The 24,492-nt window shown below is 37.5% G+C and overlaps 1 protein-coding gene across 1 annotated transcript; it reads right to left on the bottom strand.

Moving 5' to 3' along the window:
• Positions 1–1,118: 1,118 nt before the first annotated feature.
• LOC116525340 (olfactory receptor 56B4-like) lies at positions 1,119–2,244 on the bottom strand. Its single transcript, XM_032241145.1, is given in 2 exon segments — positions 1,119–1,892; positions 1,895–2,244. Coding segments are annotated over 2 exon segments (960 nt in total). The 5' UTR covers positions 2,205–2,244; the 3' UTR covers positions 1,119–1,242.
• Positions 2,245–24,492: the final 22,248 nt, after the last annotated feature.

The raw sequence follows: 24,492 nt of genomic DNA, 5'->3' as shown, positions 1-24,492 counted from the left end.
ATTATAAAGACACATGCACATGCATGTTCATAGCGGCACTGTCTACAATTGCAAAGACCTGGAACCAACCAAAATGCCCATCAATGATAGACTGGATGAGGAAAATGTGGCACATATACACCATAGAATACTATGTAGCCATAACAAATGATGAGTTTGTGTCCTTTGTAGGGACATGGATGAATCTGGAAACTATCATTCTCAGCAAACTGACACAAGAACAGAAAATCAAACACTGCATGTTCTCACTCATAGGCGGGAGTTGAACAATGAGAACACATAGACACAGGGAGGGGAGCATCACACACTGGGGTTTGTTGGGGGGCACCAAGGGAGGGACAGCGGAGAGGGGGAGGTTGCGGAGGGATAACATAAGGAGAAATGACAGATATAGATGATGGGAGGATGAAGGCAGCAATTTGCCATGTGTGTACCTATGCAACAGTCCTTCATGATCTGCACATGTATCCCAGAACCTAAAATACAATTAAAAAATGGCCAAAATGAGAAATAGTAATGTTTCATGAGTTAGTTAAGACAACCTCACTGATGACCCTGGATCATCTTTGCTCTAATTAACCTTATATTTACCTGTGCTGCTTGATGATACTGTGTGTAAAAATTAAATGAAGAACAAAAATTTAAAAAATGTGGATGAAATACATAAAAGAAAGTAACATATGAAAAGTACATAAGTATGTAAGAGTTAAATACGTGAAAATATTAAGGCTTTGTTTCCTATTAGTAATATTATAATAATTTTTTATGAATTTTTTTTTCTTGCATTTAGACCATCCTTTTTGGATATTTTTCTAAAATAGAATTACTGGTTAAGAAAATTTAAACATTTATAAACGTTTTGATAAATTTTGCCAAATAGCTTTTTGGTGTGTTTATAGTCCTATCAGTTGTGTACAAGAGTGTTAATCTTGTGGTAGACATTTTTTGTTTTCTTTTTATTATTATGAAAATTACATATGAAAAGCACATAAGTATGTAAGAGAAAAACATGTAAATATTAAAGGCTTTGTTTTCTATTAGTAATATAATATTACTAATTTCACTTTTCTGTTCTTACTTTCCGGGTAATATGAAATTTTATTGTAATTTTAATATACATATTTTGATTAGTGAGGCTGACATTTTTCATGATTAGTGGTAAGTACAGAGTATAACTCCCGTCCACTGAGAATTAAAACCTCTTTCATTTCCTAACATCTTAATGGATTCCTAAAGCTGGAGTTACTTGGACACATCCTTACCTATCCCAAGCAGCATCTGAAAGCCCAGTCTGAGTTTGTGCATCCTGAGCGCATAGACCAGAGGGTTGAGTGCAGGGGGGATGATGTTGTGCAACACATTAAGAAGCACAGGGATAAGGGGAATCTTTTCCACTGTGAGGTGTGTGACAGACACTACAATGATACCTGTGTAGAAAAATAGGATGAGGATGAGGTGGGAGCTACAAGTGCTCAGACCCTTGGACATTGCTTCTGCTGAGTTCAGCCTCAGCACAGAGCGAAGGATTAGAACATAGGAAAAAAATACCAGAGCCATATCACTTCCAGCCAAGACCCATGCTAGCATCAGTTGGCAAAATTTGTTTATGGTGATGTCATCACAAGCCAGGCTGATAACCCCCAAGTTAGAGCAGAGGCAGTGCTCGATTTCATTCCTGGAACAGTAGTGTCTCTGGGCAGCCAGTAAAGGCACTGGGATGGTCAACAGGCCATTCCTGAGCACCATGAACCCTGTGGCTTTGATGACAAAAGCTTTAGTGACTATGGAAGGGTACTGAAGAGGGCGACAGATGGCTATGTATCTGTCCACTGCCATACAGAGAAAGATGCCTGACTCCATGAAGATGAAGCAGTGGATGGCATAGATCTGAGAAATAACTTAGGGGGGTTGATGGCCTTGGCATCAAACCAGAGGATGGCCAGGATCTTGGGCATGATGGTAGTGGCCAGGCCAATGTCCACTATTGCCAATATGCCCAGCAAATGGTACATGGGTTCATGTAGCATGGGCTTATGTTGAATGGTGATCATGATGAGGAGATTGGCACCAAGAGCTAAGAGGGATAGCAGAGCCAGGGGCAGAGAGAGCCAGTGCTGCCACTCATGAATGCCTGGGAACCCCATCAGGATGAACTGGGAAATCTGGAGGCTGGAGCTATTGGTAACACTGGTGGAGGTATCCATGGAACAGGTGCCTCAGTCTCAGTGTCTGTCTGAAACAGAAGGAAGCTATGTTTAAAAGTTTAGCTAAGGGGCTGGATGTGGTGGCTCATGCCTGTGATCTCACCACTTTGGGAGGCTGAGGTGGGCAGATCAACTGAGATCAGGAGTTCGAGACCAGCCTGGCCAAAATGGCAAAACCCCATCTCTACTGAAAATACAAAAATTAGCCAGGTGTGGTAGTGCATATCTGTAATCCCAGCTACTCAGGAGGCTGAGGCACGAGAATCACTTGAATTCGGGAGGTGGAGGTTACAGTGAGCAGATAACACTCCACTGCACCCCAGGCTGGATAAAAAAAAAAAAAAAGTTAAGTGTCTTGATAAGAACCCCTCAATAATGAACCAGCTCCTTTTATTCATGAATGACCCTCAACTTTATTTGGTTTCTGGAAATATACCACAGAGGAGTAACAAAAAAAGCAAAAAACTTCTAAACAGAAGAGTTGTAATAACCATTTCACCACAACTTGTATGTCTAGTAAGCATGTCCAAATATATTAAAATCTTATCACTAACGTAACAAATATTAATATTTGGTTTACTTCCTATCTTCTGTTTTATTTATAAACAGTTTACTTCATTATCCAGAGATAATTTTATATCTTGTCTTTGTCTTTTAGCAGTATGTTTTAAGATATAAGTACTCAAAACATTTATTTCATGGATGAATAAGTTAACCAAAGACTTCTCAATATTATTTAAAAAGTGTGATGTTAATTTTAATTTCTGCTTTAAATTTTTGCATTTGGCTATTCTATAATTTACTGACGGGTATTTTGCTTTTAAGATTGTTTTCTTGAGCAGAATTTCAAAAGTGATACAAAAGTTATATATACAAAAGATATAATCATCTTAAAATTTTAAATAGAATTTTGATCTTATTTTAAAATATAGTACCTACACATGGTAAAAATGAGAAGAAAATGAAAAATATAAACAATGAAAAGTAAGATTCTAATGCTTGGGGCTTCCACATCTCTTTCTTTTCACCAGAGCAGCCAGTAATACGTTTCTTGGGAGTCCTTCTCGTAATAGTTTATGCATGGATAAAATATATATATATATATATATATATATATATATTTTTTATAAAAGACAAAATCAAGTGTTAGCATACCCTTCTCCTTTTTTCTTTCCTTAATATTTTGGAGATTATTCCATATTAACATAAAGATATGCCTTACTGCTGTTCTGCTGTTAAGTTGTATCATTTTCTACCACTTAGATCTCCTATAGTTTAATGAGAATTTTTTTGTATTTTTAGAATTGATATATCATAGTTTTAGATATTTTTGAGGTACATGTGACATTTTGATACATGTATACAATATGTAATAATCAAATCAGTGTAATTAGGATATCCGTCACCTCAAGCATTTGTCTTTCCTTTGTGTTAGGAACATGACAATTATTCTCTTTTAGCGATTTTGAAACATACAGTAAATTATTAACTATAATTTTCCTACTGTCCTATTGAATACTAGAACTTACTTATTCTACCTAACTATATTTTTGTGGCCACTAACCACCCTCTATTTTTCTTCTACCTTTGCCCTTTCCAGCCTCTGGTAACACTCTTCTATTCACTACTTCCAGAAGATCCATTTTTTTCTTAAGCTCCCAAACATGAGTAATTACATGTAATATATGTCTTTCTGTGCTTTATTTATTTCACTTAACACATTAACCTCCAGTTTCTCAAACATGAGTGAGAACATGTAATATTTGTCTTTCTGTGCTTATTTCACTTAGCATAATAACCTCCAGCTCCATCTGTTTCCGCAAGCAACAGGATTTTATTCCTTTTTGTGGCTGATTAATAGTCCTCTGTGTGTGTGTGTGCGTGTGTGTGTGTGTGCGTGTGTGTGTGTGTTTGTGTATGTGTGTGTATCACATTGGATATATATACATACTCTGTCTATATACTATATATGATGTGCGTATATATATATAGTGTATATCTATCTATATATCTCCTATTTTCTTTATCCATTCATCCATTCATGAAACTTAGGTTGATTCCATATCTTGGCTATTGTGAATAGTGCTGCAATAAACATAAGAGTACAGATATCTTTTCTGTATACTGATCTCCTTCTTTTGCATAAAACCCAGCAGTGAAATTGCTGTACCGTATGGTAGTTCTCTTTTTAGTTTTTTGAGGAACCTCCATATTGTTTTCCATATGGCTGTACTACTTTACAATCCCACCAACAGTGTACATGCATTCCCCTTTCTCTGCACCCTTGCTTGCATTTGTTATTTTTGTCTTTTTGATAATAGCCATTCTAACTGGAATGAGATGATATCTCTTGTGGTTTCGATTTTCACTTCCCCACTGATTGGTGATGTTGAACAGTTTTTAATATAACTATTGGCCATTTGTGTATCTTCTTTTGAGATGTCTATTCAGATATTCTGCTCACTTTTTAATTCAATTTTCTATTTTTTTCCTAGTGAGTTGTTAGAGTTCCTTATATATTCTGGTTATTGATGCCTTTGTCAGAGAGTTTGCCAATATTTTCTCCCTTTCTCTCATCATCAACTGTTTCTTTTCAGTAAACACATGAGTTTGAAACAGAAAAAGGTTTGCAAGAAAACACTGAGAAGTTATCAGACATGTTTCTTCCTCATGTGTCAATAGGCCCATAGAGAAATCCACCCATAAAAAGTAAAGGTAATCTTGCTTTCTTAAAGATTCTGTAGGTTGTCTCTTTTGTTGGATGTTTTATCTGCTCTAGTATTTTTCTGCTATAAAAAATGATGCAGTAAATGTACTTTTTCTTATGTATTTATGCATATGTATACATTTATCCACATAATAATTTCCAAGAACTGAACTGCTGGGTCAACTGGAATGAAATGATATTGACTTGAAAAGCGTATTGTATTTTAGAGAGGTTATTCTGACTCCGAATGAGAGTATGGGGATTTTGAATGCTCCTGATATACAGTAAAATGTTGTTTCATAGATACATTGTAGTACTTTACACACCCACAATTTGTTCATGTGTCTATTTCATCATGTCCATGCCAAAATTGGGAATTTTAATTTAAAATATCTATAAATTATTCTATTAATATAGTAGAATGAAAATGGAAACATCAATTTTGTTTTACTATTCACTTCTTTGTTTAGTAAACTTTAACATTTTCAAGCAGTCATTTTCCATTTATATTCTTACTCATTAATTTTCCATTTTATCTTACTATTTGTTATTTATTGTCTGTTTTCTACATATGCCCATCTTGCAGTACTAAAGAAAATAATGTTTTTAAAGCACTTATCTTTTAAAATAATGTTTTTAAAGCACTTATTGCAGTGTATACTACTTGGGTGATGGGTGCATCAAAATCTCAGAAATTATCACTAAAGCACTTATCCATGTAACCAAACACCACCTGTTCCCCCAAAACTATTAAAATAATAATAATAATAAAGTGCTTACCATGAAGTCTGGCAGCACAACCTTATTAATATGTATGAGTTTCAGTATATCTTGAGGATACTATTTCTTTTTCATGATTATTATGGTTAATTTTATTATCAAAATTATTACATCTCTTGTGAAAGTTCAAATGTTACAGCAAGGTGTAAACACTCCACGTGAGAAAAACTGATACTTCTTCCCTTCCAAGCGTTCCCACCACCTCCTTTGCCCCCACCTCCTCCTGGAAGTCTGGTCTTGACAGCACCTTGCCTACACAGAGTGGCTAGGGTCTCTGTTTCTGCTACGCAGGGTGAGGGCTGCCTGACCACTGGCCTCTCCCTTTGGTTAACAGCCAAGGGGACAATGCAAACCCCAGCCCAAATGAAGAGACATTTGCATACATTTTCTATAATACAGAAAAAACCAGCATCCCAGGCGACATGATTTCTACTCCCAGTGCTCTCCCAGACTGATGGGTTCGTGGGGGAAACAACAAAAAGAAAAGTACTTTGCTGAGGTTTCAGCATAAAAAAAAAAAAAATCTCCTCTCATTTGAGTGGACACCTGAATTCAGTTTTGAAAAACTGAAATTTTGTTACAGTCGCACACAAAGAGAGAAGCCTGTTCATGTGATAGTTGTAGGACAAGGTAGAAAAGAAAGGGATGCAAGAGGCTACGGGGAAAAATGAAGAGAAAACAAGTTAGAGGAAATGAAGGAGGGAGGTTCACAGTATTACCTTATTATTCGCTATTCCTACCAATGTTATAACTAAATACAAAATTGTATAAAAACACATCAGATATGACAGTAAACAAGTGAAAGAAATAAGCTGGCAACCAGATGAAATTTGAGAATATTATATACCCAACCTGGGCTGGCTCCAGGGCTCCTCTAGGGTTGTATAGCATGGGAAGAAGCCTGTCTGCTCTAGTTTCCCATCCAGAACAGTGTTAGGGTTATGGGTGGCTTGGTAACTCTTTCACAATGCTGATTATCACATAAGCATCCCCCGAAGAAATGTGGGGCAGCCCACACACAATCAGTCCTGTTGTGCCACTCCACAAACCTGTCTTCCCACTTTTACCCTACAGACACAGTGTATGCTCTCCTATCATGGAGACAGCCCTGCTCATGGGATCGTCAACTCCTGATTAATTGGGAATAGAAAAAGTAAAATTCAGCACATTCCCAAACCACTTGGTATCCTTCCCAAATTTATTGCCAAAAGCTTGTAAGTAGCAATGCAATTGGCCTATGTTACCTCTCATAAGGATATTACTTCTATCTGTTGAATTTTCTGGGAAAATTTCCTCCGGTTCATTTTCTATTATATTCCATTTGTCCTTTAAAAAGTGTATTATGTACTTTGCATGCACTTGCATACCTTTAAACTTCTTTTTTTTTTTTTTTTCTTAAAGACAGGGTCTCTTTCACTCAGGCTGGAGCACAGTGGCACGATCATAGCTCACTGCAGCCTTGACATCATGGGCCCAAGCAATCTTCCCACCTCAGCCTCCTGAGTAGCTGGGACTACAGGTGTGTGCCACCAGGCTTGGCTAATTTTTGTATTTTTTGTAGAGATGGTGTTTCCCCATGTTGCTCAGACTGGTCTCAAACTCCTGGGCTCAAGTAATCTGCCCGTTTCTGCCTCTCAAAGTGCTGGGTTTACACACATGAGCCACTGCACTAGGCCACATTTAAACTTTTATGTAGTCCTAACATTTGTACTTTTAAAATTAATTATATTATGGCTATTAAGCTTTTAATAAGGTAAATTCAGTATTTTAATAAGCATTTGTTTGCATTTTCTTTACAAAAATTTATTTAAAAAAGAATTTTTAAACTATAAAGTAAGAAAGTCTCTAAATTAATTTTCCTCTACAAATAACTAGACCATTGTTCCAGTACCATTCAGTAAATAAGCCCTCTCTTCCCCATTAGTTTGCAATGCCATTTTAATCATATATTAAATTTAAAAATATATTCAAAGATCACTGCCTGCCTGCACAATCTTTTCTGGTTTTAGTGTCAGTACCAATTGAATTAGTTTATTTGCTATTTTGTAGAAGAGATTCTTACCACTAACTTCAAATAACTTTTTAAAAATTAATAAAAAAGCTGGTTGTAATTTTTAAAGTATTATATTAAAACACATAAATCAATTGTGGAAAAAGTGATGTCATTATCTCATTGATTCTTTCCATTCAGAAATATGTTTTTCCTTTTTTTCATAGGTATTTTTGGATTTTTTTCCATTATTGTTACTTTTTACCCCCATTATATTTTCTAATTGGCTATTGTTACCTAAGAAACCTTCTGATTATTACAGCTTTAAGAAAATGTTTTCCAGAATATGGTTGCTTTACAGTACTACTTTCCAAAGCTAGTAGCTTTTTTTTTTTTTTTTAAGACCAGTCAAGTGCAGTAGTGAGAAGGGGGGAAAGAGTAGAACATGGAGTTCGATCTGTAACTGACTGTGAACAATCAATTGAGATAACTCACTACCTTCAGACCAGCCCCAAAGCTAGTAGCTTTTTAATAAATTCTTGTCTCTTTCAAATTTTCTCTTTTTGGCAGAAAAATGTATTACTTATCATTATGATAGTTTTGAATAATGTACACTTTTATTTTTATTTTGCATATTATTAAAATATTTAGAATTTTCAAAACAATACAAAAGAAATGATGAAAGTCAACATCTTGTCTAGCTCTGAACTTAAACTGTCTCTAGAGTTCTCTCTCTTATGGCACTAGCTAATCATTTTCTGAGAAATGTTTTTTATTTATCTAGGTGATTTGATGTTTATTTCTAGTTCTTAATTTTTCTTTTAAAATTGGGCATTGGTGAATTCAATAACTATCTGTTTTGGATGTCTCAGATCTGTGATTTAAGTGGCAGGATCTCCTGCTTTCACTATTCCTTCAGTATTTATAGAGGTCTTCCTCTGTGTCAGACTCCATGAGGCAGGAGTGTGTTTTCACTTTCACCGATAGGGATTTCTATTCTCTCCAGCAAGTCCAGGAAAGAGCTCAGACTCACTTTTCTCACATTTTCTCCAGGTCTCAGGCCTTTGTCTCTGCACAGGTGAGGGGAAAAGAGGGCCAGAGTTGGACGAATCAAGCTAAGAAAGCCAGGGAGGAAGGAGAAAAAGAGGCAGGGGCAACCAGGGAGAGACCTATGAACAGAAAAGGAAACAATTTCTCACCTCTGACCTCTTGGTTCCTCCCTGCTAGGAGATCCAGGACAGATCCTCTCTAAATGGAACTGCTTTCTGTAGGTGCGTCTCTTCTCTTGGCTACACCTCTCATTTATCCCTTTCTTGCTGAGAGTACATCTTGCTCTCTCCTGTGGGGTTTGGGCTGTTGAACAAATTGGAGCCCCAAGATGCTCTGTTCCTTCTCTACTACTCCCTATGTGCTCCATGAGGCTTCTTCAAATTATCTTCCTGTGTACGCCAATACTTTAAATTTTTTCACCACCACCACAAATGACCACCTCCTTGCCCAGGATTTTAGAGGAGTATCATACACAACTTAGGGAACAGAACTACTCAGCCCCTAGTCCTATGGGAAGCACTCTTAGATGGTTTTCTCTGTCTTGATGAAGGTTTGAGAGGAAGAGTCTCTCCTTCTGGTCTACATCCCTGAATGCCTCTTCCTCTCTCCGCAATACAGACAGCTTCCTTCAGCCTCTTCAGGAGCCATTTTCCAGTGGATGTATCCTCTAATCTATAACTTTCTCTTTTACCAATTCCTTTATCATGGGGTTTCTCTCCCATATACACACATATATAAAATGCAGATGCCCCCTTTGTTGGATATTTCCTACCTGTCTCTCCAGATGTCTTTCCCCCTTTGCTCTGTATCCAGAGAGTTTAAAGTCTATGGCCTCTGGTTTATGGATTTGGATTTGGCCAGGTGGAGGCACTGGTGGGAGATCAGAGGGCAGCAGGCAACATAAGTAGGGGGATTTATTTTTCTGACTGTCTTCCTATTGGCTCAGTGTTTGACAGTGCCTGTGTTTCTCTCATAGCTCTCTGCATGGCTCTTGTCAATAGCTGTTTCTTCCCACTGCTTTTCAGCTTAGGAATAACAATGGCTGTTTAAAATTTTTTATTGTATATATTTGAGGGGTATAGCGTACTTTGATATACGTATGCATATTGATTACTAACAGTCAGGCAAATTAACATTCCATCATCTCATATAGTTACTTTTCTTTTCTTTCTTCTTTTTTTTTTTTTGCTGGTAGGAGGGCCTAAAATCTATTCTCTGGAGCTCCAGAGTTTGGTGCGTATATATTTAGGATTGTAATATCTTCTTGTTTGATTGATCCTTTTATTGTTATATAATAGCCTTCTTTGCCTTTGTTACTGTTGTTGCATTAAGGTCTGTTTTATCTGGTGAAAGAATAGCTGCTCCTGTTGACTTTGGGTTTTCATTTGTATGCAATATCTTTTTCCACCTCTTTACCTTGTGTCTATAAGAATCCTTTTGTGTTAGGTGAGCGTTTTGAAGACAGTGGATATTTGGCTAGTGATTTTTTATCTATTTTATCAATCCATATCTTTTAAGTGACCATTAGACCATTTATATTCAACATTAATATTGAGATGTGAGGTACTGTTCCATTCATCATGTTGATTTTTACCTAGATACACTCTTTTCTTCATTGTATTATTGTTTTATAGGCCCTATGAGTTTTATGCTTTCAAGAGGTTCTATTCTGATGCATATTGACCTTTGGTGTCAAGATTTAGAACTAATTTTAACATTTTTATAGAGCTGGTTTGGTGGTGACAGATTCCCTCAACATTTGCTTATCTGAAAAATACTTTATTTCTTATTTATGAAACTTAGCTTTTCTGGATACAAAATTCTTGACTGACAGTTTTTCTGTTTAGGAAGGATAAAGATAGGACCTTAATCCCTTCTGTCGTATAAGGTTCTGCTGAGAAGTCTGCTGTTAGTCTCACAGGTTTTCCACTATAGGCTATCTAATGGTTTTGTCTCACTCCCTTTAGAATTCTTTCCTTCACATTTGCTTTGGATAGCCTGATGATTATATGCCTTGCTGGTATCTTTTTTGCAGTGAATCTCCCAGGAGTTCTTTGGGCTTCTTGTATTTGGATGTCTAAATCTCTAGCAGGGCCAGGGAAGTTTTCCTCAATTATTTCCTCAAATTATTTTTCCAAACTTTTGCTTTTTTCCTCCCTCATGAATACCAATGATTCTTAAATTTTGTTATTTTACATAATACCATATTTCTTTAAGACTTCGCTCATTTCTTTATTTCTTTATTTTTATCTGACTGGGTTAATTCAAAAACCTTTTCTTCAAGCTCTGAAATTATTTCTTCTACTTTATATAGCTTGTTGTTAAAATTTTCTACTGCATTTTTAAAATTATGTAAATGTGTCTTTCATTTCCAGAAGTTCTGATTGGTTTTTCTTTAAAATATCTGTCTTAAAAATTTTTTCATTTACATTGTAAATTTCTAAATTTATTTTTTGGTTTTTACCTTTCTATTGTATCTTCTCAAGTAACTTAATAATCAACTGTTTGAATTCTTTATCTTGCATTTAAAGGATTTCATGTTGAGTTGGGTTCATTGCTGGAGAGCAGTGTGATCTTTTGGGAATGTTATACAATCCTGTTTTGTCATACGGCCAGAGTTACTATTCTGGTTCCTTCTCATTTTGGTACACTATTTTTTCTAATTAATTTTTGAATTTATTTTGGTTCAACTGGTTTTTCAATTTTTTTTCCCCCTTGAGGATGTGAGTTTAATGATTATAGTTTTTGTAACCTAATTTGGCTCTGGGTACTTTCTGGAGTGAAGACTCTACAAGTTCCTTTGTTACAGAGATTCTTTGTATAATGGCTTTTTCAAATGCTGGTTGTAGTAGCAATGTGTTTGGTGTGTGAGCAGGTTCACTATCTCCTGTGGGTTTGGAATGATAGAGATCTCTTGAAACTTATCTTGTTCCCCAGTGGTGTGCACTATTTTTAAATTTATTTTCCTCCCAGTATTTTATTTACTGGGCTGAACAGCTCAGGCTTCAGGCTAGTAGGGAAGGTGTCCATAGGTAAAAACTGTCTGTGGATAAAGCAGGTGGGTAAATACAGTACCGCATGTTGGACAGAGGTCCAAGCCTTGATAGAGGAATATGGGGGAGCTCTCAGTGAAAAGCACTGGCATCTTTTCAGGGGAAAGGGAGGGAACCACCTCAGCTCCCTTGGCAGGCCAGCAAGAAAGTCATTCACTTCCCAGTCAGACACCTGATCCAGTGAGCTGGCTATTCATATCAGACAGACATCACTTTTCATCTGCAATGATGTTGATATTTCATGTAGAGAGGGATTGTGACTCTATTCTCCCAGGTAGTCCTGAACCTGGAGGGCAATTTTCCTATGGTATGTGGTCACTTTGAAGTGTTCCTGAAAGGTCGTTAACACGTGTAACCACACTGAAATCTCATGGAAGAAACTCTAGCTGCGCTTGCAGTGGTGAGGGGGAGAAAAAGTGTCTTTCTCCAATACCCTTCACAAGCACCAGAGTTGCCTGACTATTGGGGTAGAGCCACAGATCTTCCCTCACCGAACCCAGCACTGCACCTGTGCCTCTGCTGAAAGAAACTTCCCACAAGTGGAATGTTCTGAGACTCAAGACCTGCCATCTGAATATTTTTTGTCCCATGGGTGCTCCCTTGATATTGTACACTCTTTTTCCCCTAGGATTAGAAGTTTCTGAGGGCTGGACTACTGTGAAAGCCACCCAGTGGGGCTGCCACATTCCAGTCTAGTGCTAAGAAATGTCTGCAAGGGATCTAGTTATGTGACCTGTCCTCAAGTCTTCCAGAAGCGGGTAACAGCAGCAACTCTGATGCAGGTGGCCAGGAAGTGATGTAGGCTCTATAATATTCTTGGTTATAAATAGCCTTGGTGTGTTGGCTTTCTCAAATGCCAGCTGTAGTAGTAATGAACTGGTCATGTGGACAGACTCAGGACCTCCTGGTTAGCCAGGGTAATTCAGGAGATGGTGATAGCTGAGGTCACATACAAGTTTTCTTCTTCTTAGGCACTGTGTTATTCTGCCTGCAGGTGCTGTAATGGACTGTGTTGGTTGGCTTCCATCCAGGAAATGGCACTTGGAAAAAAACACCAGCTGCAGTGATAGTGTTGGGATTTGTGTTTGCCTTATGTTACCCACGGGAGGTATTCTGACATCTTAGGCAATGGATAGGTACATAGAACTCTTTAAAGTTTCTGTCCTTTGCGTTAAGCTATGAAGGCAGGTGGAGAGGCAAAGCCAGGTGGGGGCTGGGTCAGGCAAATCAATGCTTTGTCTCCCCACATGCAGGTACAATCAATGGCCTCATTGGGGGTTGGTGGGATGTTCTCTGGCCACTGTGGTAATGTTCCAGGGAGGAGCACAGCTGTCTCTTCTGCACAAAAGACTCCACACAGAGAGTGGGGATTAGCAGGTGGCAGTAAGCCCCTCCCAGCCCCCATAAACTTAGCAAGGCATGTCTCATACCCTCAATGTTCCACTGGCAGCAGCTATCTAGGTTCTAGGCAGTCTACCCTAAGAACTCAACATTGCCCCAGGCCATAAGCCTTCCAGGGGAGAAATGAACTGCAGTTTTCAGGTCATGACCCTCCCATTATGCCCATGAAACAGGGGCAATCAATTTCTATGCAGGTAACTACAACCCACTTCCCACTTGCCCCTCAGTTCAGGCCAAGGAAGTTTGTACACACTTGAGATTATATTATGAAGCTCAGTTGGGAGCTTCTCCCAACCTTTGCTGCCTGAATTAGCTGGCAGACTTCTGTGGAGTCCCCTGTGAGGTAAGCTCTGGAGTGGCTTCCATCCATCACCTCTGGAGACTAGGAGTGCATGTAAAGCATGTTTCAATGTTGCTCCTTCTCATACACTCCAGACTGCTCACTAAGTTCCAGCACTGGGTAGGGTTAAGACCTTCTCCTGTGGTCTGGATTGCCAGGTTCTCCAGTGTGAATTTATATCCCAAAGGCAGTTTATTCCCCTCTTACGCTTTGGGGTTTTATAGTTTTCTGCCTGAATCACAGTGTAGGCTGTAGCCCACCACTTCTTTCAAAGGGTCTGTGGTTTCCTTCAGTTTTTCTGTTAAGTTCCAGTGTTGCTTCTTAGAAAAAAGTTTACAGCATGAATCTCTACACACTATTTTTTCTTTCCAAGTGGGAGAGGCATGCTAACAATGCCTCCAATCTGCCATCTTGGAAGATAGTGGATGGAATTGTGATCGCCCTTGTGTTTCTCTTTTCATTATTACATTAAACTGTCAGATAGTAGCAGCTGTGCCTATTTTATTCACTGTTTTATTTTTAGTATCTTTCAGGGTAGCAAGCTGATAATAGATTCTCAATAAATTTTAAGTTGAAATCATATTTTCTCTTTGCTGCCATAATGCCATATCTTCACACCTTGTTATATATAATAGCATATGGTAAACATATTGATATTGAATCCAAATACTTTAATAAACACTCTTTTTAATGCTACCAAATTCAATGTCACACATTTTTATTTGAGACAGTAGTTGCATTTGAGAGGTAACTAGAAAACAAATGAAAATTAAGGACTCTTCATTTTCATTTGTTTTCTAGTTACCTCTCAAATGCAACTACTGTCCTGTGTTCTGGTCTCTCTTCAACCCACATTATTTTCTTTGGCAATATTCAGTATTATGACTTTGACAACAAACATCAACCAGAATGAATTTCTGTGCCAATTTGTTTTGTACTCTGTCTCTCCCATGAAGGGATGGGCTTTTTATCTGTTCCTTGAAGGTTGATTCATGAGGCTGGAAATCAGATAATAAAACTTGTACATACATAAGTATTAAGGCCATTTAAAGTATCAAGTCCAGGCTAGATGGTGGAGATTGAGAAGATGGCACAAATCCTGAAAGAGAAAACTTCAGGTTATTAGGAAAGCTAAGAACACATGACACAGAGGTTAAGTATAACATCTGGGAATATTTTGGAGATTAATTACTATGGACTGTGGTGACAAAAATCTTGTCTTATTAATTCCCTGTATAAGTAGTGTCGAAACAGAAATTATGTATTTAAAGAAAGTTTGAATTTCCTGATTTATGACACTCTCACCTATTGAATGAGACATCCTACATACGAGTATAAAGAAACCATAAAACTCTACAAATTAAAGGGTGCCCAATTCTTTCTATCATTTAGATTCAATAGGATATAATAAACTTTTGAAAATAAACTGGCTAAGATTTGTATGGCCAGGCATTTTAATCCAAGTCTTCATGAGTGTTAAGTTACAATCAACAGAAAACTTGGACTATTGGCTTGTGAAAAAATAAAGGGCAAGTTCATGAGAATTGCTTATACTCCAATGCCTGCCCATCAGCATGATATTCATAAATTTGATAATATGTAATGAGATTATTGCAATTTCATTCACATGCTCAAAAATTTCTATTGATGTATCTGGAAAAGCTGACCTATAATCTGTAGCCTGGTGATTGGATCTACATCAAAGCTTATCAGAGAACAAGACTAAAGAATTCCTACTATGCAAGTAAGATATATTATAAAGCTACAATAATCAACATAGTGTGGTATTGACAAAAAATGAAACACTTCATAAGCAAAGGAGAAATAAGATTATTTTCAGAAAAGTAACTGCTGAGGAAATTTATTACCACCAAACAGGCTTTACAAGAACTCCTCAAAGAAGCACTAAATATGGAAAAGAAAGACCATCACCAGCCACTGCAAAAACACAATACATAGACCAGTGACATTATAAAGCAACCACACAAACAAGTATGCATAATAACTAGTCAACATCATGATGACAGGGTCAAAGTCACATATACTAATATTAACCTTGAATGTAAGCAGACTAAATGCCCCAATTAAATGATATAGAGTGACAAACTGGATAAAAAATCAAGATCCAGTGGTATGCTGTCTTCAAGAAACCCATCTTATTTGCACCCACACCCATAGGCTTAAAATAAAAGGATGGAGAAAAATCTACCAAGCAAATGGGAAACAGAGTAAAGCAGAATTTGCAACCCTAATTTCAGACAAAACAGACTTTAAGCCAACAAACATCAAAAAAGGCAAAAAGGGAATTACGTAATGGTAAAGTGTTCAATTCAACAAGAAGACCTAAGTATCCTAAATATGTATGTGCCCTACACAGGAGCACCCAGATTTATAAAGCAAGTTCATAGATACTCTCAAAGAGACTTCGACTCCTACACAATAGTAGTGGGAGACTTCAACACCTCAATGACAGTATTACATAGATCATTGAGGCAGAAGATTAACAAAGATATTCAGAACCTGAACTCAACACTGTATCAAATGGACCTGATAGATATCCACAGAGCTCTCCACCCCCAAACAACAAAATATACATTCTTCTCATCTGCACGTGGCACATACTTTAAAATGGACTACACAGTCAGAAGTAAAACACTCCCCAGAAAATAGAAAAGAACTGAAATCATACCAACCACTCTCTTGGACCACAGTGCTATAACAATGGAATTTAAGACTCTTTGCTTTAAACCATACAATTACATGAAATTAAACAACCTGCTCCTGAACTACTTTTGGGTAAATAAATGAAATTAAGGCAGAAATCAAGAAGTTCTTTGAAACTAATGAGAACAAACATACAACATACCATGATCTTTCGGACACACCTAAAGCAGTGTTAAGAGGGAAATTTGTAGCACTAAATGCCCACATCAAAAGTTAGAAACATCTCAGGTTAACAACCTAACATCACAACTAAAAGAACTAGAGAAGCAAGAGTAAATCAACCCATAAGCTAGTAGAAGACAAGAAATTACCAAAATTAGAGCTGAACTGAAGGAGATTGAGACATCAAAAACCATCAAAAGATCAGTGAAACTAGGAGTTTGTTTTTGACAAAAATTAATAAGATAGATGTCTAGCTAGACTAATAAAGAAGAAAAAAAAGAAGATCCAAATAAACACAATTAGAAATGACAAAAGGGATGTTACCAGTGACCTCACAGAAATACAAATACCACTAGAGGCTACAATGAATCAATGAATATCTCTATGTACATAAACTAGAAAATCTGGAAGATAAATTCCTATACACATACACACTCCCAAGACTGAACCAGGAAAAAACTAAATATCTGAACAGGCCAACAAAAATCCTTAAAATTGAATCAGTAGTAAATAGCCTACCAATAAAAAAAAGCACAGGATCAGACAGATTCACAGCCAAATTCTAATGGATGGACAAAGAAAAGCAGTACTGCTTCTATTGAAACTATTCCAAAATACTGAGAAGTTGCTCCTCAACTCATTCTATGAGACCAGCATCATTCTCATACCAAAATCTGGCAGTGACACAATACAAAAATAAACTTCAGGTCAATATCCTTAATGGACTTTGGTGCTAAAACACTCAGCAAAATACTAGCAAACTGAATCAAGCAGCTCATCAAAAACCTAATCCACCATGATCACGTAGGCTTTATCCCTGGCAGGTAAGTTTGGTTCAACATAAATAAATCAGTAATGTGATTCACCACATCATCACATAAACAGAACTAAAGACAAAAACCACATGATTATCTCAATAGCTGAAGAAAAGGGTTTTGATAAAATTCAACACTCCTTCATGTTAAAAACTCAATAAACTAGGTATTGACCAAACATGCCTCAACATAATAAGAGCCATCTATGATAAACCCATAGCCAACATTATACTGAATGGGCAGAAGTTGGAAGCATTCCCCTGGAAAACCAGCATAGGACATGATATACCCTCTCACCACTCCTATTCAACATAGTATTGGAAGTCCTGGTCAGAGCAATCAGGCAAGAGAAAGAAAAAAGTCATCCAAATAGGAAAAGAGAAAGTCAAACTATCTCTGTTTGCAGATGACACGATTCTACATATAGAAAACCCCATAATCTTGGCCTGAAAGCTCCTTAAGCTGATATCTTCAGCAAAGTTTTAGGATACAAAATCAATGTACAAAATTGCTAGCATTGCTATATATCAACAACAGTCAAGCCAAGAACCAAATCAGGAGCACAGTTCCATTCACCATTGCCACAGAAAGAACAAAATACCTAGGAATACAGCTGGCCAGGTGAAAGATCTCTACAAAAAGAACTACAAAACACTGCTCAAAGGAATCAGAGATAATACAAACAAAAGGAAAAAAAGAGTCTATGCTCATGGATAGGAAGAATCAATATCATTAAAATGGCCATACTACCAAAAGCAATGTACAGATTCAATGTTATTCCTATCAAACTACCAATGATATTCTTCACAGAACTAGAAAAACTATTTTAAAATTCATACGGAGCCAAAAAAGAGTCTGAATAGCCAAGGCAATCCTAATCAAAAAGAACAAAGGTGGAGGCATCACATTACCTGACTTCAAATTGTACTACAGGGCTACAGTGACCAAAACAGCATAAAACCAGTACAAAAACAGATACACAGATCAGGAAACAGAATAGAGAGCCACGAAATAAGGCTACAAACCTACAACTATCTTATTTTTGGCAAACCCGACAAAAACAAGCAATGGGGAAAGGACTCCTATTCAATAAATGGTGCTAGGATAACTGGCTAGCCATATGTAAATGATTGAAACTTGACCCCTTCCTCACACTATATACAAAAATCCAACTCAAGGTGGATTAAAGACTTAACTGTAAAACCGCAAATTATAAAAATCCTGGAAGACAACTTACCTGAAAGACAACTATTCTGGAGATAGGAACAAGCAAAAATTTCATGACCAAGACACCAAAAGCAATTGCCAGAAAATCAAAAATTGACAAGTGGGATCTAAGCTTTTAAATTAAAGAGCTTTTGTACAGTAAAACAAACTGTGAACAGAGGAAACAGGCAACCCATAGAATGAGAGAAAATATTTGCAACTATGCCTCTTATAAGTGCTAATATGTAGCATCTATAAGGAAGAAAACAAAACAAAGCAAAGCAAAACAAAACAAAACAAAAACCAACTCATTAAAAAGTGGGCAAAGAACATGAACAGACACTTTTTAAAAGAAGACATAGGTGTGGCCAAGAAGCATATAAAAAAGCTCAACACACTGATCACTAGAGAAGTGCAAATGAAAACCGCAATGAGCTATCATCTCATAACAGTCAAAATGGCTGTTATTAAAAAGTAAAAAATTAACAGACACTGGTGAGGTTGCAGAGGAGGGGAATGCTTATATACTGCTGGTGGGAGTGTAAATTAGTTCAGTCATTGTGGAAAGCAGTGTGGTCATTTCTTAAAGAGCTAAAAACAGAACTACCATGTGATGCAAGAATCCCATTACTGGGTATATACTAATATAACAAAAATCGTTCTATCATAAAGACACAGGCACATGTATGTTTATTGCAGCACTACTCATAATAGCAAAGACATGGGATAAACCTAAATGTCCATCTATGGCAGACTGAGTAAAGAAAATGTGGTACATATATACCATGGAATACTATGCAGCCATAAAAAAGAGATAATGTCTTTTGTAGGAACATGGATGGAACTGAAGGCCATTATCCTTAGCATATGATTGCAGGAACAGAAAACCAAATAGTGCATGTTCTCACCTAAAAGTGGGAACTTAATCTTGAGAACATATGTACACAAAGAGAGGAACAACAGACACTGAGATCTACTTGAGGGTGGCAGGTAGAAGGAGGGAAAGAATCAGAAAAATAACTATTGGGTACTAGGTTTAGTACCTGGGTGATAATCTGTATAACAAATCCCTGTGGCATGAGTTTACTTGTATAACAAATCTGAACATGCACCCCAAACCTAAAATAAAAGTTAAAAAAAAATTAGGTTGGTGCAAAAGTAATTGCTGTTTTGGATCGTGAATTTTAAATCATTATAACTAGGCTCAAAAACATCTTTATTAATCAAAATAGGAACCATAACAATCAACACATTTTTGTCAATGAGAAATAAATTTGTTTATTCCTGTAGCATGAAAATATAGGCTTCGGGATTCAACAAACTCTTGGAAAGCATTTTTTTGCATTCTGCTGGTTATGGAAGTGTTTTCCCTGCAAAAAGTTGTTGAGATGCTTGAAGAAGTAGTTTGTTGGTGAGAGGTCAGGTGAATATGGTGGATGAGGCAAAACTTCATATCCCAATTAATTCAACTTTTGTAGCATTGGTTGTGTGACATGCGGTTGGATGTTGCCATAAAGAAGAATTGGGCTTTCTGTTGACCAATACTGGCTATAGGAGTTGCAATTTTCAGTGCATATCATTGATTTGCTGAGCATAATTCTCAGATGCAATGGTTTTGCCAGGATTCAGAAAGCTGTAGAGGATCAGACTGCAGCAGACCACCAAACAGTGGCCATGATTCTTTTGTGGTACTAGTTTGGCTTTGAGAAGTACTTTGGAGATTCTTCTCAGTCCAACCACTGAACTAGTCATTGGCCAATTGTTGTATAAAATTCACCTTTCCTTACATGTCACAATCTGATTGAGAAATGGTTCATTGTTGCTGCACAGAATAAGAAAAGACAACACTTCAAAACAATGATCTTTCTAATTTTGGCTCAGCTCGTGAGGCACCTACTTATCAAACTTTTTTGCTTTTCCAATTTGCTCCAAATGTCAAGCAACCATAGAATGATCAACATTGAGTGCTTCAGCAACTTCTCGTGTAGTTGCAGGAGGATCAACTTTGATGATTGCTCTCAGTTGGTTGTTGTCAACTTCTGATGGTTAGCCACTACACTCCTCATTTTCAAGCCTTTTGTCTCTTTTGCAAAACTTGAACCACCACTGCACTCTATGTCATTAGCAGTTCCTGGGCCAAATGTGTTGTTGATGTTGCAAGTTGTCTCCACTGTCTTACAACTCATTTTGAACTCAAATAAGAAAATTGCTCAAATTTGCATTTTGTCTGACATCATGACCATAAAGTAAATGTAAAATAAATGGCAAGCAATAACTCATTAGCAAATAAACATAAAGTGAGAAATGTGCATTAAAATTATGTATAACATAACCACATTTATTTAAGAATATATTCCAGTAACAAACAGCAAATTTTCACAATGCAAAAACTGCAATTATGTTTGCACCAAAGTAATAAACAAAGATTAATGAAAAATATTAGGGAGTATGAAGATAAACCTGCATATATAAACTTGACTTCTGACAAAGATAAAATTTTATCATAAGCTGTAAGGGAAAGGATAGTCTTTTCTGTAAAAGGTACTAGGTCAACAGGTTATCCATAGAGAAAAATGAATCTTGATCCCTCATGTATACACATATGTATAGTCATTTTGAGACAGATTGTGAAAAGTTAAAAGCAATAAAGCTTCCAAATGATAGCATAGCAAAATATGTTCATGACTTTGAAATTGTTCTTTACTTGGAGGTAGAGAATGTTTTCTTAAATGGTCATAAAAAAGAGCTAAACATAAAGAAAAGGGTTAAAAAACTGGATTATTTTGCAATTAAAAACTTTAATTTCTTTTAGGCAAACACCTAAACATGAAGATGCTGGGTTCTATAGTAAGTGTATGTTTAGTTTTATTAAGTAAATCTGCCAAATTGCTTTTCAAAGTGGTTGTAGCATTTTATACTCTTACAAGAAATGTATGAAATTTCCAGTTGCTTTGCATCCTCATCAGCACTTGGTATTGTCAGTGTTGTCAATTTTAACCATTCTAATTTGTCTTTTACTGTAAATAATTGCAGTTTTCATGTGCATTTATTTGATGACTAATGATACTGAACATCATCTTAGATGCTTTTTGGGATTGTTTGCCATTCAGATATCTTCCTTTGAGAAGTCTCTGTTACATTATTTTTACCATTTTTCGTTGGTTGCTTGTCATATAGCTTTGCAATAGTTCTTTATATAACCTGGATCAAGTCTTTTCTCAGAAATATGTAGTCCAAATATTTTTACCTAGTCTGTAGCTTGCCTTTTTATTCTCTTTATGGTGTCTTTTGATGATCAGAATTAAAAATTTTTTAGTGAACTCTAATTTATCAATTTTTATTTTATGGTTCATACTTTTTGTGTTCTATTGAAGAAATCTTTGCCAAATCTCTGCAAACATTTTTATTACTTTTTCCCTATGATATTTATAGTTCTAGTTTTTACATCAAGTTTAAGATCTACTTCAAGTTAATTTTTGTGTGATATAAGGTAAGGTTTGAAGTTGTTTTTCAAATAGATATTCCACTGTTTCAGCACCATTATTGAAGAGATTATCCTTTTTCCATTGAACTACTTTGAGACTTTACTAAAAAAAAGAAATCAGATCTCTGTCCTAGTCAGGTCAGGGTTCCATCTTTGCTCCTCTGTCTCCTTAGCTCAGGGAGGCCCCAGGTGGCTCCACCAAGACCTGTGTTGCCTGTGACCTGCAGGTACTGGGAGATTTGTAGGGAAGAGGCTGGCACACCCCAGAAACCAGGAAATATTTTAGGTTTACAGAAAAATTGAGTAGAGGAGGGGGACAAGGTGGTTGACTAGATACAGTCAGGAAGCGCTGCTTTCACTGAGAGGGACCAAATTATCTAGTAAGCCAACATATTTTGGGCAGATCCTCAGATAGAAAACACCGAGGGTGGATTGGGAGTTGACACTGTCGCTGAAGCTGAAGAAAGAGGAAGCTGGAAACCCTGCGTGGGGGACCCAAATACCAGTACTAATTCCCAGCCCCAAGCAGCTCCTGGGGAAGGGGTGAATGAAGGGACAGAGGAACAGCCCAATCCTAGCTAGAGGGGACTCCATGTCTTCCACATACCTGTGAGCTGGCAGGGGGATCTGCCTGGGGAGTAGGCAGAGACAGGGATTCAACTGGCATACAGGCCAGGTGATTTCTTGCATGGGGCACCTCTGGCGGAGGGTGGCCATAGGGACCCATTCCCTAGGGCTCCTCATCTACCTCCAAGAGGCTGTATCCCCAACTGAGTGTTGAACCAGGAGAGAGCAGGGCCAACTTCCCTGTGGAACTGGGGCATCTCTGATTGGCAGGCTCTCTTGCCTGCCTGTGTCTCCCAAGGCCCCTGCCTGGCTGCTCTGCAAGAGCATGTGCACAGGGCAATCTCCACTGCCCAGCCTGCGTGTTTTCTTCCCCCTGAGTATTTTTCCAGACACTTGCGTATACTTTGGATCCCCCTGCACAGCCAGAAACCAACCCCAAGCCGTGGGCTCTCTAGGTATCTCATGGCTGGTGGGTATAGCTCAAGAATGCAGAGCTGAGATCTGTGGCCAGCACTCAAGCATGGGAGGGAGCACCACTCTCAGGGCACTGAGACGGGTGAGATGCGTGGGCCTGTGGGCCAGTGTGGGAGTGTGGCATGCCTCCCTCTGCAGGGCTAGTCCAGAAAGAGTGTGACATATCTTCCTGCCATGGCTTCTGCTCCAGGAAGCCCTGAGGTCTGGAACACTTATGAAACATGGACATGGCACCAGTAATCAGCAGGGACACCCCCAAGGCAGCCCTGGTTAGGGAGTCATGTCTGCCCTTACCCCCCCACACAAAGCACATCTGTAAATGTGAGGAAATACAAAAGAGCCTACTGGGGCTAAGAGCCTATCTATTGGCTATTACTCTTAAACACCATCTACTGGATCACAGCCAAAATACAACACTAAAAATTATTCTGCTAGTATACACCCTTTGTGAAACCAAGCTCAAGAATTCATCCACACATGAAGACCCTATACAGAGACTTGGCCGTCTCATAGCATCTGGATAGGAACCAAACTGACTACACTCAACTAACACCACAGTTAAAGGAATATCAGACCCCCGATGAGAAAGAATCAGCTCAAGAACTCTGGCAATTCAAAAAGCCAGAGTGACCCCTTACCTTCAAACGAGTTCACTAGCTCCTCAGCACTGGTTCTTAACCAGACTGAAATAACTGAAATAACAGACACAAAATTCAGAATTTGGATGGCAAGGAAGCTTATTGAGATCAAAGAGAAAGTTGATACGCAATCCAAGGAGTCCAGTAAAATGATCCAAGAAATGAAAGATGAAATAGTTGTTTTAAGAAAGAACTGAACTGAACTTCTAGAGCAGAAAAATTCACTACAAGAATTTCATGATACAGTTTGAAGTATTAACAGCAGAATAGAGCTGAAAAAAGAATCTCAAAACCTGAATACTGGTCCTTTGAATAAACTTCGTCAGACAGAAATATAGAAAAAAGAATTTCAAATAATGAACAAAAGCTCTGAGAAAATGCGATTATGTAAACAGAACAAACTTACTACAGTACTCATTGTCCTTGTCCTGCTCTTGTTCCTTGTCCTGCATTCTTGAGAGAGAAGGAGAGAGAGTAAGCAAATTTGGAAAATATATGTGCTATAATCTATGAAAATTTCCCTGATCTTGCAGAGGCTGACATGCAAATTTTCAACATTGATCTCTTAGATGTTCATCAAGAATTCCTTACTTTATAAGTGTTAGTGTTCCTTTTAATGCTAGTGAGTGATTCTGGAATATTCTATTGCTATCCTTCAACTTTTCTCTCTAATGTTGCCTCATTTGAGAAGCTTTTCATGGTCTCCATAGACTTAATTAGATGATCTCTCTCCAAGGTGTTTCCATCTCTCCAAGGTGTGGCCACAGAGCTTTGCTCGTACCTCTTCTTTGCCCTTTGGTAGTATTTTGCCTTAGTTTGATGAGTATCTTCTACCCGACCCTGATTAAAATCTTTATATTTCTTTCCAGAACCTTAAAAGGAACTCAGAAAATATTT

This window comes from Sapajus apella, unplaced genomic scaffold (assembly GCF_009761245.1).
Source record: "Sapajus apella isolate SASKATOON/1434 unplaced genomic scaffold, GSC_monkey_1.0 scaffold47, whole genome shotgun sequence".
In the NCBI taxonomy this organism is placed as follows: Eukaryota; Metazoa; Chordata; class Mammalia; order Primates; family Cebidae; genus Sapajus; species Sapajus apella.
Note: the sequence above shows the minus strand (reverse complement) of the source record. Positions and strands in the feature narration are given on the sequence as shown.